The sequence below is a fragment of the Strigops habroptila genome, chromosome 3 (genome assembly GCF_004027225.2).
Source record: "Strigops habroptila isolate Jane chromosome 3, bStrHab1.2.pri, whole genome shotgun sequence".
Taxonomy (NCBI): domain Eukaryota; kingdom Metazoa; phylum Chordata; class Aves; order Psittaciformes; family Psittacidae; genus Strigops; species Strigops habroptila.
The window spans coordinates 80,234,972-80,249,444 of record NC_044279.2 but is presented as its reverse complement, the minus strand read 5'-3'; the positions used below and the strand labels follow the sequence as shown (position 1 = coordinate 80,249,444).

The 14,473-nt window shown below is 43.2% G+C and overlaps 1 protein-coding gene across 3 annotated transcripts; it reads left to right on the top strand.

The window, feature by feature from the left end:
• Positions 1–2,976: 2,976 nt before the first annotated feature.
• LOC115605661 (C->U-editing enzyme APOBEC-1-like) lies at positions 2,977–11,144 on the top strand. Of its 3 annotated transcripts, XM_030480434.1 has the most exons (4): positions 2,977–3,182; positions 6,757–7,157; positions 7,695–7,810; positions 8,386–11,144. In XM_030480434.1, the coding sequence occupies exons 1-4, from the start codon at positions 3,160–3,162 to the stop codon at positions 8,392–8,394; spliced, it is 549 nt and encodes a 182-aa protein (XP_030336294.1). In that variant the 5' UTR covers positions 2,977–3,159; the 3' UTR covers positions 8,395–11,144. The 3 variants fall into 3 exon arrangements, with proteins under 3 accessions (XP_030336294.1, XP_030336293.1, XP_030336292.1); XM_030480433.1 differs by having other exon boundaries at positions 7,695–11,144; XM_030480432.1 differs by lacking the exon at positions 2,977–3,182 and having other exon boundaries at positions 6,428–7,157.
• Positions 11,145–14,473: the final 3,329 nt, after the last annotated feature.

The following is a 14,473-nucleotide window of genomic DNA, read 5'->3' as shown; positions in this document are numbered from 1 at the left end:
TGTAAATCTCACCTGTGTGTGCTTAGTTCTAGCTTCTGTTCTCCTCTATTAAGGACAATCTGCTTCTGCAGCCCTTCGAGTGGTGGTGGTACTTTCTATCTCGGAGACAACAACAGTGCATGCAGGAATGGGTGTTGAGCTGGCCAGAATTGTTTGGCTTTCATAGGGTAAGGTTTCTTGGACAGAACCAACAGGTTTCTGTGGGGAAATTTATTTCCCCCCTTTTTTTTTTCTCCCCTTTGGGAAGGAGATTAATTGAGTAGCCACTCCTGGGTGAAACTCAGGTTCATATCCCATCTTAAGCTTGTCTCCATGGCATCCCAACTTCATGCCACAGGATATCAGTACTTCAGAGGACAACACCATATGTGGGTGAGAAGCCAGTGAGACTGTGAGGGAATGGATGGAGGGATGCTGTTTGTGTCTAAACTACAGAAAGAACTGTACTACAGAATAAAACCCCTACAGAATAAATATGTGTAATCCAGGGGATGCTTTTCAGGAAACAGAACTGCTGATTTCTGCCTAGCCCTCTTCAAGTTTGGCTGAAGTCAGCCAGGAAAGGTATTTCTTGGAAAATTGAATTTCCAGAGCTTGTGATACCTTGTTTCATATCAGATTGCAGTATTCCGTTTTGGTTAGCTTGCATGACTGGTTATTTTTGACCAAAATCCATCTGTTCCTTTGCAGAGCTGCGCTCCAAGCTCCTTTACTACCTCTTGTAGAACGGAGTAGATTAGAATTAAACATTAAAAACTCTATGGAGGACAACTGTTCGTCCTGTCCTTCCCAATAACAGAACTGCACTGGTGGTAACTGGCAGCAGAATAACACCACCAAAACAGAGATAGTCCTGCTGCAGCCCCATGAACAACTGGTGCTGTAGTAAGTGGAGCTATCCTGCTTTAAACCACCTGCAAAGGTATGATGCAAGCCCAATAAAACAACTTTGTTGTTTTAGGATTTGGACTTGAGCCCATTTGACAGCTTACCCTGCTCCTTTTCCTTTAGGCATTGGTATAAAATCACAATATAGACACAGTCGGTTGCTGCAAGCCAAGAGAAAACTGTCCTGGATCATGTTGTATCTTTCTAAAGCTAATGACTCTGGACAAACTGGGGGTAGAGAGAAGAAAATGAAGTTTTCCTTATTCCCTATCACACAGTAGATTTAACCTGAACTGGGAATTTTTCCCCTGCCATATTTTTCTGGCCAGTTTCTGGAAGGCCACATAGCTCTGTCACTGTACTAGGAGACAGAGTACAGTGTCTAGGAGAAGCCATGTACAACCAAGCAGTGTTGACCCTAAGTAACCTGCCCTCCTGAACCACAGAGCTCTTTCTGCTGCACACAGTGTGGCATAGCTCACCTTAAGGCAGAGCTGGTCCATTCATAGGTCTATGAGGAGTCACTCTGGCGTCATTGCCCCCTGCTCCTCTGGGCTTCTAGTGTCAGGAACATCTGCAGTGTCTCTGCTGCACTCCCTCTAGACACATCTGGTCTTTGTTAGATTAGGCTTGGTGTCCTGTGAAAGTATGTGTCATGTTTCCAGACCTGAGCAGGCAATGTCGTGCCTCAGCTAATGACACCAGCCAGACTTTACATGGAGTCAGCTGAACTCTCTGCATGCATGGTGCAGTTGATCTGCAAGCAGAATAAGAGCTCCCAAGTGGCTGGTAATTGTAGCTGCTCCTTGGTGTCACTCTAGGATTGTAAGTCTTGCTAGTTTTCCCTTGTCTGTGTTTTCAGAAGGCGGCTTGCAAAGTTGCTGAGCTGCGCTTTGTTCTGCTAGAGTAGCAGTTACATGAACAGTAGTAACTCTGTGGGACCTGGGAGTTATTATCTTTCCTAAATGTCTCCATAGGAAACTAGTACAACAAAATTAAAAAAGTCCTTGAGGAAGGGGAATGTGATTTTATTTTATAAATCTCAAAATAAATAGATTTTGCCCCCTTGCACTCTTACCCATACACTCACCAGCACCAAGATGTGTGCATCTCAGTGGCCTGTGCAAGAAAGATGGTGGAGGGACCTCAATAAGAAATGCCTGACAACAAATGGCTTAATAAATCAACTGTTTTAATAAAACAGAATAAGGAGGGTATAGGGAGTAAGTAAATCTAACATCCCTTCAGATATTAGGCATCCCATGTTTGTGCAGCGTTAGACAGACCCCAGATGGATTTCCCCATGGCACACTGCGCAGATCCTGTTTATGAGGGGAATCTATTTTCTTACAGGAACACAATTTTTTTCCTAAAGGATATTAAAACTTCCTGCTGCACATGCAGATAATGGCAGGGCCAGGCCAGTGGTGCAATCACTGCTGCAGAACAGGAGCTGCCTGTTACAATCTACCAGCTAAGTTCCTCCTGCGGCCAAAGGGTTTGTGCACCATGGCACATGCGGCACAGCACCACACAGACCTGTGTGTATAAATTACAGATTAAATTGGTAGCATATGGGCTTCTCAGTCCCTAAGCACAAGGGCCAAGAGAGCAGACATGGCCTGTTAGAGATCACCAGCTCCTCAAATTCCATGTATTCTGCAAGGCTCCCAATACATGGTCCCCTCTCTTGCTCCACAGGGGCAACTCTTGACCGTCTGGGTTTGGAAGGGAAGGTAAGTTTTGCTAATATCTGGTGAGTGAAGTCTCTCATCAGAGGTATTGTGAGCACTTGAGTCCTTGACAGAGCTCTGACAGGATGGGAAGATCTTGTGATGCATGAAGCTAAACCACTGTGCTTTCGGCAGTGCTGAGCTTCGAGTGCTGTGGAGGGAAGGCCTGCGTGCCGTACACCACAGCTGCACCACCGGGAGGAGTTCCCTGCACAGAAGAATAGATCTCTGTTTTGCCAAAAAGCATTATCATCCCTTTCAAACTTACAGGCAGGCTTCAAAGAGATTGTCCAATTGTTTTTAACCGGAAGCATGTATCAGCCCTCACTCCCCAGCCCAAGGGTGACGGAAGAGCGCTGCTGAGGGCATGCTTGTAGCAGCAACCGCAGCCAAACCATTTTTTTCCCTTTCGTCTTACACCACCGGACGCCAGCAGAGCCTGGAGGTGGGCTCTGCCATCAGCTGTGCGCTGAACCCTGTCTGCAGGAACAGAAAGGAGGGCAGCACTTGAGGGGGGCTCACGGGGAGAGGAGAAGCTATGTACAAGAAAAAGCTGAGAGGGTAAGAAAACAATTGCGACAGAAAACCCCACCCCAGCTGCAGCTCTGTGGTGTTGTTGCTCTGACTTAAGGGGACTCCTTGCTTTGTCACCCCAGGGGTGTGCTTTCTCTCTGTGCAAAGTCTCTGCCTTGCCTGGGGAAGGGAGAGGGCAGTACTGGTGCCAGTGTACTGGGTGGGAGCCCTGGTCCCTGATGTAACTGCAGTGGGCAAGGGGCCACAGCAAAGTCTGAGCCTGTTGAGGAAGCTCCCGCACCATAAAACTGTCACAGTAGCCACAAACCAGCAGGCACAAAAGGCAATAGATAAAAGCGAGGGAAAGATGGGGGCAGGTTGGGGAAGGGCTAAGGCAGGAGCTGGCTCACCCCAATGCTGGGCAGCAACAGAATCTGAAAGTGCCTCTTCCCTGCTTGGCTGTTTTGAGGTCTTGAAACGGTTATTGTGCCACAAAACAAACAGGAAGTATCAGACCAGACATCTTCTGTCTAACAGAGGGGAAAGAAAAAAGTTTTAATGCAAAGTTTGCTAAAGAAGTGTGTCAGCTGTGCAAAGTGTTAGCAATAGAGGAAAAATGCAGATTAAAGTTTTGACACATTTATGCTTGTGTATTTTTATGTACTGCCATTATTACTATTATTGTCTTGCAAAAAGCAGAATTTTATATAGTTTCTACTAAAAAGTGTTAGAGGAAGGAAGAAAAATTATTAAATACCTGTAATGGTGCAGTTTATTACACAAAGTTTTAATAAGAGAGAGATTAGTTTTAGGAGGTGTTTTCATAAAATTAGTACATTTTGAAATAAAGTCATTGCATTCCTTTCAGGTTATGGATGATGGAACAACAGAAAAGTTATAAATAATACAACACGTTTTGAGAGATATTTGTAATCAGTCAATACATTTTCAAGGCTGCGTATTAGTGGAAAAGAAAATAAAACCTAGGAGACAGTTATGCTTGCTGTCACGCCTCTGCCATTTTCTCCCCTAACTCCTCTTAAATATTCTTGGGTGCAATTCATCTTTAATACTCGTGGTCTTTATAGCTGGTGTATTTCTCTCCAGCTTCTAACTTCTGAAAGGGTTGCAAGTTCACCTTCCTGAGATTGATGAACCAAATTCAGAAAGAAAACTAAAAAGGTTTTGGGACTTTTTATTATTATTTGCCAACTCTGATTTTGTCTCGTATTTGTATCAAGGAACCAGCTATTATGTGCTGGGTTTTTTGGAGTTAGGCTCCATGTATATATATGTACCACGTATAACAGTGCTGAACAGCAAAGGCTGACTGTGATCACAACAAAAATTAAAAAAATTAAAGTGATTGCATGGCTTTGGGCAATTCACCTGTAACTCACAACTTATTTTAAGTATTTTCTTATCTGGTTTGGGGAGCAAAGGGAATAGGTGCTGGAATTCTATATATGTTCTATAGTGTGGGAATGTTTTATGCTGGTTTTTAAGTTTATTATCTGTCCTTCTGTTAGAGCTGTTTAAATTTACATTAATTCATTATTTAAAAAATAGCAAGTTTTACCTGTAGCAGATATTTATAAAAATGCAGACTTCTCTTTATGTTGCATTAACTTAATTACACAATAAATTTCACTTGGCTTAGCACATTTTTAAGGTGGCTATACCTTGAAGATTAGTGTATTACAAGATTGTTCTGAAGAAGTGGCTTTATGTCCCTGAAAATATGCACAGGACACCCACTGCAACAGCTTATCCAGAGTGCAATATTTTATGGTCGAGACACAGGCAAGAGGATGCTTAAGACCATATTAAGACCTGGAAATTTTAACTTGTCTGTGTGCTATAATCAGATGGCAACAACTATAGATACCTTTGAACAAATCAGATCTCTGTAATCTATTGTAATACTGCTTTCCAAAAAATTAAAGATATCTTCTGTAAGAATTAGATGAACTGGTTGGGCTTGAGTGTTGGGAGTTCAATGTATTTTCTTTGGTGTACTTCAACCAGTCACTATATTTCTCGTATACGCACACACACACTATTATGTACATTTGATATACTTATTTTACATATACATATGTTCCTTAATCATCAAGTTTTGAAGAAACTTAAGCTAATCTATTAAGTTAGGTTAGTTAGACCAACTTCAAAATAACATAATAGAAATGGAAAAATTACATCTATTTCAGCACCACAAATTAAAAAAAAATATAGTTAAGCCTGTGCTTCATTTCTCTCTCTCTCTCACCAGCAAACTAAAGGAATTAAGTATAATAATAATAATAATAAAAAAAAAATATTCCTGAAACATTTGGTGACATTTACATTTGCTACATTTACATAAATTCAGTAGAAAATCTGACAAAGAAATCTTCATACATCGTTTCTGTGATTTATGTACAACAGAGTTTACATGGTGAAAGTAAACAGAGATACTCAGTGGTTTATAAGCTGGTTTATGTACATCTGTATTTTAATGTGTAGGAGGCTGGGATGTGGAAGAAGGCAGGGTAACAAGACAAAGCCTTCTGACAGGCGTAGACAAACGAAATGTTTTTTTACATAGGTGATGAGTTCTGCAGCTAAAGAGTACGTAACAGTTGCTTGATCTGCAAGATTTCCTTTGTCCTTATTTCCGATAGTGGTTTGTTTGGTTTTATCTTGTTTTGGTTTTTGTTATTGATGGATGCTAATCTATGAAACAACCTACAGCCTTATTTTTTCTCTGTTAAGTGTCTGTTCAGTTGTCTGCTAGATTTATTCTGAATTACTCTAATGTGGAATATATATATCTGAAGTGCATTCTCATATAAATCTCTGTATAAAGCAATTGTACCAAGGCTACAAAAATGGTAATGGTGACTTCAAATATTATTCATGTATCATGGATACTTAGTGATATAAAGGACATAATCACAATCAACACTGGCAATCTTTGTACAGTTATTTAAATGGCAATATTTAGAGGTCTGCTCTGAACTGCATCAGTTCAGGATCTAAGAGATGGACTATCTGTCAGAAAACGTCATTCTTGGGAGCTGCATCTTTTTGTATAGACCACTTCTTTTGCCTTCTCTGATATAGGATTGGGCTGACTATGCTAATCCTTACAAAAATACAAACAGCAGGAGAATCCAATAAGGAGGAATACTCAGCTTCATAATTTATCAGTGGTTTTATTTTCTTTCTTTTTTTGGGTTTGGGTTTTTTTTTTTTTTTCAGTTTTTACAAAATTCAAAGTGGCTCCCTGTGTCAAAAAGGGCTACATAGAAGCCCTGGAAAAACGTCTGACACTTAAAAAGATATGGAAAGCTTTTAGAAATCTCCACGCTAATGGGGAAGAGAACAGCCTTAGGGAGAGGTGAGGAGGTGAAAGTTCTGCATGCAGTTGCAGACAAAGGGAGGATTAGGTGGTTCAGGGTTTGGTTCTCTTACCGGGCCATGGTGCCTACCTCTTCATTGTCTTTGTATTGCTCTCTCGTGTTTTGCCCTTCTCATTTCTCCTCTCATTTCTCCTACCCTCCCCTTTTTTACTGTACCGGAGAACTACTGAAAACGAAGTTGTAATGGGTGATTCCTTGAAGCTTCTCTTCTGTTTCAGCATGTATATATCTAAGAAGGCATTAAAGCATCATTTTGACCCCCGTAAGGCTCCACGGGATGCATACCTACTATGCAGACTGCAGTGGGGTGAGACCGGCACGCCTTGGACACACTGGGTCAAAAATGATCGTTACCATGCTGAAGTCTACTTCCTGGAGAAGATCTTTAAGATGAGGAGATCCAATAATTATGTCAACTGTTCCATCGCTTGGTACTTGTCCTGGAGCCCGTGTGTGAACTGCTGCCGTAAAATACTGAATTTCTTACAGCAGCACTCATATGTGAACATAAACATATATGTAGCACGGCTTTATTACATAGATGATGACGAAATCCGTCGAAATCTGAAGAACCTCATGAGCTTGGTGAATGTAACCATTGCTGTCATGGAAATTGAAGGCAAGGTTTCCCATGCTTTGTGGGACTGGGAAGGGGTGAACTGGTGAACTTTGTGCATGGGTGAATCTGGTACAGGCTTGCTTCTGTGTGTAGTGTCCTGCCCAGCTTCTTTGGGGGCACATCCATCACCATTCAGTGACTGCTGCATCCAAAAAAAGATGTTAAAATATTGTAGAATGGGGGCAGGACTCTTAGGAGCCAGACCTGTATGAGAATTCTCTGTTGTTTAGAGATATCATCTTTCTGTCACTCTTGAAGCGACGGGAGATAGGGTGCTTTTCCCTTGTCCTACGGGACTAAATGCAGCTGCTGGGATAAAGCTGGTTGAAGGGGCCTTCCTCTGATAAAAGACGGGAAAAAAGGGCGCCCAGAGAGAACGGCATTAGTTCCAAGTATGGAGTGGAGAGCATCCATCCTGTCCACGGCCAAGCTGTCTCTGTGTCATGGGCACAAGGAAGAGGTTAAAAAGTCTTGTTCCCTGAGCTTGCCTGATATCTAAATAAACTTGGGTTAGTCATCTTGCTTTCATTTCTCTAGACTACACTTTCTGCTGGGAAAACTTCATCCAAGGAGATGTTGATGATGATTCCTGGACTGTGGGCTTTCAATCAGAGTTAACTAAGAATCGTTTGAAGCTCCAGGACATGCTCGAGGTTAGTAGAGTCTGAGGGATAGGAGGAACCACATGAAATAGTGTGCAGTCCGGGGTCACTGAACTGTAAAGAGCAGGAAAGCAGTTCATATCTAGACAGAGCTTAAAGAGTGCTGCAGCATGCTTTTGGAAAAATAGTATAGTAAAATCATAGGAATTGTCCTGTCCCATTGGCAGAGAAGCACTGTGGATTTTCTTCCATCATAAAATGAAGCAAAGGCTAAGAGCGCATATTTTCTCCTTCAGGCTCTAGAGTGGGAAATCCCTTATCAGCTGAAACTCCAGTTCTCAACCCAGAAACCCTCCACCAGATTTCTTTCTAATCTGGATCTGAGCATGGGTTTCTGTTCGCCAAATGACGCTGCTCAGCCACTTTCTGTCAGTATCGGTGGTGGTCTGACACACCTTCCCAGTCACTTGGGCCCTTACGTACTTCATTAAGGTCCCTTCCAGATTTGTTTCAGCAACTTCCTTGACTAGTCCAAAGGATACAGGTTCTGCAAGATGGGAAAAGTTGTTCAAAAGAGAATGTCTGTGCCCTGGGAAAATCCAGCCTTTGTTTTTGATTTGTTCCAGACCTCCTGAAAGGCAGCACAGAGGAGAGAGCGTGTGTTCACCAACAGTGCTGAAAGTTTGTGCCCCTGGAGATAAGAGACCCTGCTTGAATGAATCCAACACATCCTTGGCCTGGAAGGACTGCGTACCAAAAAATATAGCAAAACTAATATAAGTTCTGTAGCTTTTTGATTTCAATGCATTAGAGTTTTCTAACAACTAGCATATTTAGTGAAACAGAGTGAAAGAAATCTATGGCCAAGTAGGTCACTGAACATCTAGGAAATCCATTTCATATGGCATCTGTGGAAGAGAAATATTCTGTGCTATTACAATATAGGCTTCTGCTATATCCATTTCAAATCACAGCAAGTCCGAAGTGCAATTGTTAAAGGATCTAAATTACATATTTTTACTTTCATTTCAGGATTTTCCATTTGTAGAATCATAGAATTACAGAATATCTCAAGTTGGAAGGAATCCATAAAGATCATCGAGTCCAACTCCCTGCTCCTCGCAGGACTACATAAAACTGAACTGTATGATTACAAGTGTCATCCAGATGCTCCTTGAAGTCTTTAACAGGCTTGCTGCCATGACCACTTCCCTGGGGAGCCTGTTCCAATGACTGACCACTCTCACAGTGAAGAACCTTCTCCTAATGTCCAAGCTGAACTGCCCCTGATGCAGCTTCATTCCATTTCCTCATGTCCTGTTGATGGGCACCAGAGACAGGAGATCAGCACCAGGATTACTCTGGCCCAGGTGGAGGATTTGGCACTTGCTTGTTACACTTCATGTGATTGCCCAGCTCCCTAGCCCATCCAGATCTCTCTCGAAGGCCTTTCTATTCTCGAGGGAGTCCACATCATTGGCAAACTTACTTAATGTAGATAATTAATCCATATAATTTATAAAACCATTAAAGTGCACCGGCCTTAAAATTGTGCCCTTGAGAACTTCACTGGTGTTCTTGAGGAGCTTGATGTAACCCCATTTACTATAACCCTTTGAGCCGGACCCATCAGCCAATTGCTCACCCAGTGTATGATGGACTTGTTTAGCTGTGTGATGGATGGTTTATCCAGAAGGATACGGTGAGAAACAATATAGAAAAGCTTTGCTAAAATCCAAACCCACCACATCTACGGGCTTCCCTTGGTCAACTAGATGGGTGACCTTGTCATAAAAAGAAACTAAGTTGGTTAAGAGGACTTTCCCTTCATGAACCCATGCTGGCTATGACCAGTGGCTGCATTGTCTCTCAAGTGTTTTTCAGTAACTGTGGTTCATTACGATCCAATCACACTACTTTAATACCCACAATGACTGTGGTTGAGAACCCTGCATCTGTCCTTTAGTGTCTGTTTATGGACTTGTTACCATGAACGTCTCAGATCTCTTTTGACTCTGTCCTGACATCTGTGTCTGCAGTTTACTGGGGCAGCAGATTCCAGAAGTCCACAGCTTGCCATGTAAATAAGTATTTGTTTCTGTTTTAAACTGACCAATTAATCACAGTAAGTGCCAGTTCTTGCTATACTAATGTCTCATCATTAATCACTGAAACACTTGTCTGCATTTGAAAGACTGTGCTAGCCTAGAGAACTTTCCACTGGCTTAGTAGGAGCTATAACGCAAAAGTGACAGCAGCACTTGATCTTAAAAGAGTAACTTAAAAAATCCACAGATGCTCTATTCGACAGAAGCAAATCCTCCATCCACCAAGTGGTGTGACTGTGGAATAATAATCACAGTGTCCAATGTCATCGCATTTCAGCATTTCCACTCGGGTGGTTAAAAGAAGTAAGAAAATATTTTTATCAACAAGCCCATCCTGGAGCTGGACCACTAGATGTATCCACTGGGAACCCCTCAAAAAGCAAGGCATGTTAGGCTGCACAAAGAAGTGTAGGAATGCAGCTGTATCGCTTGCAGTAGTCAAGGTGGAAGGGCTTGTTTGCTCCTCTGTATTGTGCAGAGGTGTGAATCCTCCTGTCAGTACCAAGTGCTTGGAATAGAACCTCTCTCCATTCCCTACTCCTGATGCTAAGTTATTTTTGCAAGACTCGGATAAATATTCATTGACTTATACCCATTATAGTCATCAAACTCTAAAGCTATGATTGGGCCCTGCTTCTTCTCCCATTGAAATTGCTAATCTTTTAACAGAATCAATAGAACTACTCAGAGTTTTGAACCAGTGCAGCCTAAAGAGAATTTGGCTTATGGAAACTAAGAGATGACAACCTGTAACTCACAAAATGGCAGCACTCCTCAGTTAAGTAATGTCCACTTTGGTAGGTGTGTCCTCTTGCTTACGTGTGGGTCTTTACATCTTACAAGTTCAGGAGCTGGTGCTGTCAAAGTGGTCTTAAAGAGGCAGAGAAAATTGATCACACAAATTCTGATGAGTGGAAGAGAAACAAAATGTGAAGACGACAGTGTCTAATCACTAAGCTCAATTTATGAAGTGGACCAAGTGTCCCCCCTCAACCTCCATTGCTGAAGGTCTTTGTAGCTAATTGGTGGCGCAGGCTAACAATCAAATGATATCACAGTATACCTGCCTAGCGTGTTTGGGGGTGATTCTGTTGCTTGTTGATCCAAGACTCATTATGTTTAGTTCATGTTTACATTGTCCTCTTGGCTTTAGCTTACCACACTCTGCCTCTGTTTGCATTGTAACAAGCTCTTGGCCAAAGCAAGGCTGTGACATTCCTACGTCACAAGCAAGCAACAACTCCAAATTTTTTTCACAATAAAACTGAAGGCAATTATTATGGTGTCTATCTCTTAGCATTACAGAGCAAGAGAGCATTAAACCCCCCTTAGTTGCCTTGGCCAGCCTCACTAGGGCCTTCCACTCACATGCTGCCCATAGATGGTCCAGGAGCTCCATTTGAGCTCATGTCTGCACTACTAGAACCTGCATGAGCTATGGTGTGAGTGTGCCTGCCTTCACTGTCAAACCCATGCCTATGTGCATGCTCATAGCCAGCCATGGATACTATTGATCTGTTTCCTAAGCTGTGAACTGATTTTCTGGGTTGACCTCAGACCTGTCTCATTTCTGCGGACCAGCCCTGTGATCACTGTGCCTGTATGTGACCTTGGTTGCCATCACAGGACCTGATTCTGACCTGACGATTGACTTGCCTAGGATCTGCCTCATCAGCATGAACCTACCTGAAAATCTGGACTTTTGGCTGATACTGGTTGCTAGCCCTGGGCCTGCCTTGCTCTCCTTTTCTGGCCACACTGGATGGGCCCTGGCTAGCAAGGCTCCTTCTTTGCTGTCTCCTTTATCTTGCTTGACTCGACTCCTCACCCCTTAGGGTGTAGCTGGCCCTTGCTGTGCCCTGGTAGTGTCCGGCAAGAGCTGCTGTGACTTGGTCACAGAAAACAGTGGCTCTGGATACCTGGTCAGTTGTCTAGATTCTGCTTATCTATAATACTATGAAGACATGTTTATTTCAAGCCTTTTTTTTTTTTCCTTTTTTTTTTTTTTTAAACTCATATTTGCCTAGGGGATCAGTCTGTGGTCAAACAGTAAGCAAGAAGAGACCTCACATTCAGCTCAGTTCTCCCCTGTGTGTGCGTGTGAGAACAAGGAAGTGAAATACAGAATGCTCCATCTAATGTAATAGTGAAAGTAAACATACCAAATGAGACCAAATAGGCCAAATATCAATGATTCAGCTGAACAATATTTCTCAATAGTAACTTAGAAATCAGAAGCCATCTCTCAAACTAGCAGAGACAATGGCCAAGTCCTGAACCAGAATACTCTTGTTGCTGCCTTAGCTGTCTGGAGTACTGCCATCTAACCATGTGGCACATGCAAGAGCCACATGGAGTGATGTTATGTACTTGGATGCCTTGTAGTTCTCATGCACAGAGAAACAGAAAGGCTTGAATCCAGTACCAAGTGTCACCTCTGTGGCCACTGCTAGTCCCTTAGGCACTGTGGCCTTTCTGTTCCCTGTTTGACACATGTGACATTTTAGTCTCCTATAGACTGAAATTTGTGCTTAAACTCAGTCATTTAGAGATTATGGATCATATGCAGAGTAAGGCCTCTTCCAGCATCCTGTTCTTCCTGCCTGGCCTGTCTACATCTTCTCCACCTTTCTAGTCCAAGCCTGTGTCCTGACTCAGAGCATGACAACTGCTTTCCTCCCAGTCCGTTTCCTGACTGGACAAAGCTGCTGTCTCTCTTCCTGCAGCATCCCTGCTGATGCTCAGATCTGTCAGGCACCGAAGAGGTTGGAGCTCCATCACTGTTTTGGCCTGGACTTCTCCTTCAGCATATCAGAGCTCCTATGCCAGCATACTCTGTATGTGCCATCCCACCTGTGCATCTGGATGGTCACTTGATGGCATCTCAGAGCTCTGAACACACCCAGGGAACAGCCAGAGCTTTATCTCCCCAAAGTGGCTTTGGGAGCCTGGCCCAGCTCTGCTTCCTGATCTGCAGCCTCAGAGGTATGATACAGAGGCCCAGTGCTTTGCACTGGCATTGCCTTGTTTGTGCTGCATCTGTTGCTATCATGGGTCTGGTTAAACCAAGAGCAGTTTTCCTGCCAAATGAAGTGTCTGTTCATTCTTGAACTTTAGCCATGGCAGTAGGAGGCAGGTGTCTCAGTTTAAGTGTCTCTGATGGAGGTGGATTGTGGACTGGGCAGTAGGCTGTGGCAAAGGAGGTGCAGATGGGTGTGTTGCCCATCCTGCAGCCTTGCCTGTCTTACAAGACAAGGAGTAACTGTGTTAGCCTCCAAATCTGCAATCTGTGTTAACTGTAATAGTGAGATCTGGCAGGGCTTCCCTGTCAGCATCATGCATGACTTCTCTAAGTCAGGAAAATTGTGACAGGGCAGATTGCTTAGACATGATGTCATAATTCCCTCTGCTTCCAACAACCATCTGGATTATTGGTCTACTCCATATAGTGAGGTCTTTCCATAGCAATATCCTGAGCAGTGAACACCTAATCCATACTGCTAGGGCCAAGACTATTTAGGTAGTTCGAGACTATTTTCAGTCCACTTCCATAGCTGGATCTGATGAGCATTTACAGTTGACCTCATTGGGTGTACTCATCTGAGTAAACCATAACAGCTCAGTTGCATTTTTGGATATAAGGTCTGCGTGTCCACCCTCACAGTTCCCTGCTATCAATTTCCATCTAATTTTTTTTCCAATTCTGCCATATGCTGCTCACAAATACTGCTTAGCCGCATATGCATTTTTTAATCCCCTACCTCTCTTAAGATCTACCCAGATGCAGTGACCACAATCCATAACCATTACTGCAGCAGGTGTGGCTCCTCCTTGTACTGCTGAATGGCTTAAGCAACAAAGGTTCAACCTGGGAAAAGGTAGTTGGGACTCACCTCTTGAGGTGCATTCCCTAAATCTCTTCCCTTGAAGGGTTATCTCACAGCTGTACCAGGTATCCCCTGCACCTATACCACATCATGGCTGTTCGAGTTCAAAGCTATAAAGACTACTGATAGGTAGTCCCCTGAAGATTGTCCTGCTGCTGCTCTGAGGAATATCACACTTACTGCTGCTTAAGCACACAGGTTCCTATCTCACAGTTCTGCTCCATGCCAGTGACAGTAGAGAGTGTTACCTGTGATGGAGAGACTACATAGTAACACAGGGCTTGAATCATGAAGATCCTGGCAGAACAAACCCATATTTCTGGAGTCTTTTGAAGACTTCTTTCTTAAAAACCTCTTTAGCAGCTTAGCTGTGGATACCCAAGTAGGGTGGATTTCTAGCCTACCCGTGGACATGAGATGGTGAGGTGGGTTAACCCTGGGAGGCAGCTAAGCACCACACAGCTGTTTACTCTCCCTTCTCCCTACCCAATGGGATGGGGGAAAGGGAAGAATCAGAAAGGCTAAACTGAGAAAACTCATGCATCAAGATAGTTGAATAAGGGGAAAAGAAGACACCCCAAATAATGCAGAAGCAATCACTCACCATGAGCAGACCGATGACCCCCCAGTCTGCAAGCAACAGCACCTTCAGAAAAAAATCCCCTCCCCGCCAGTTTTATTGTTGAGCATACCATTAGAGCACATGAAAGATCCCTGTG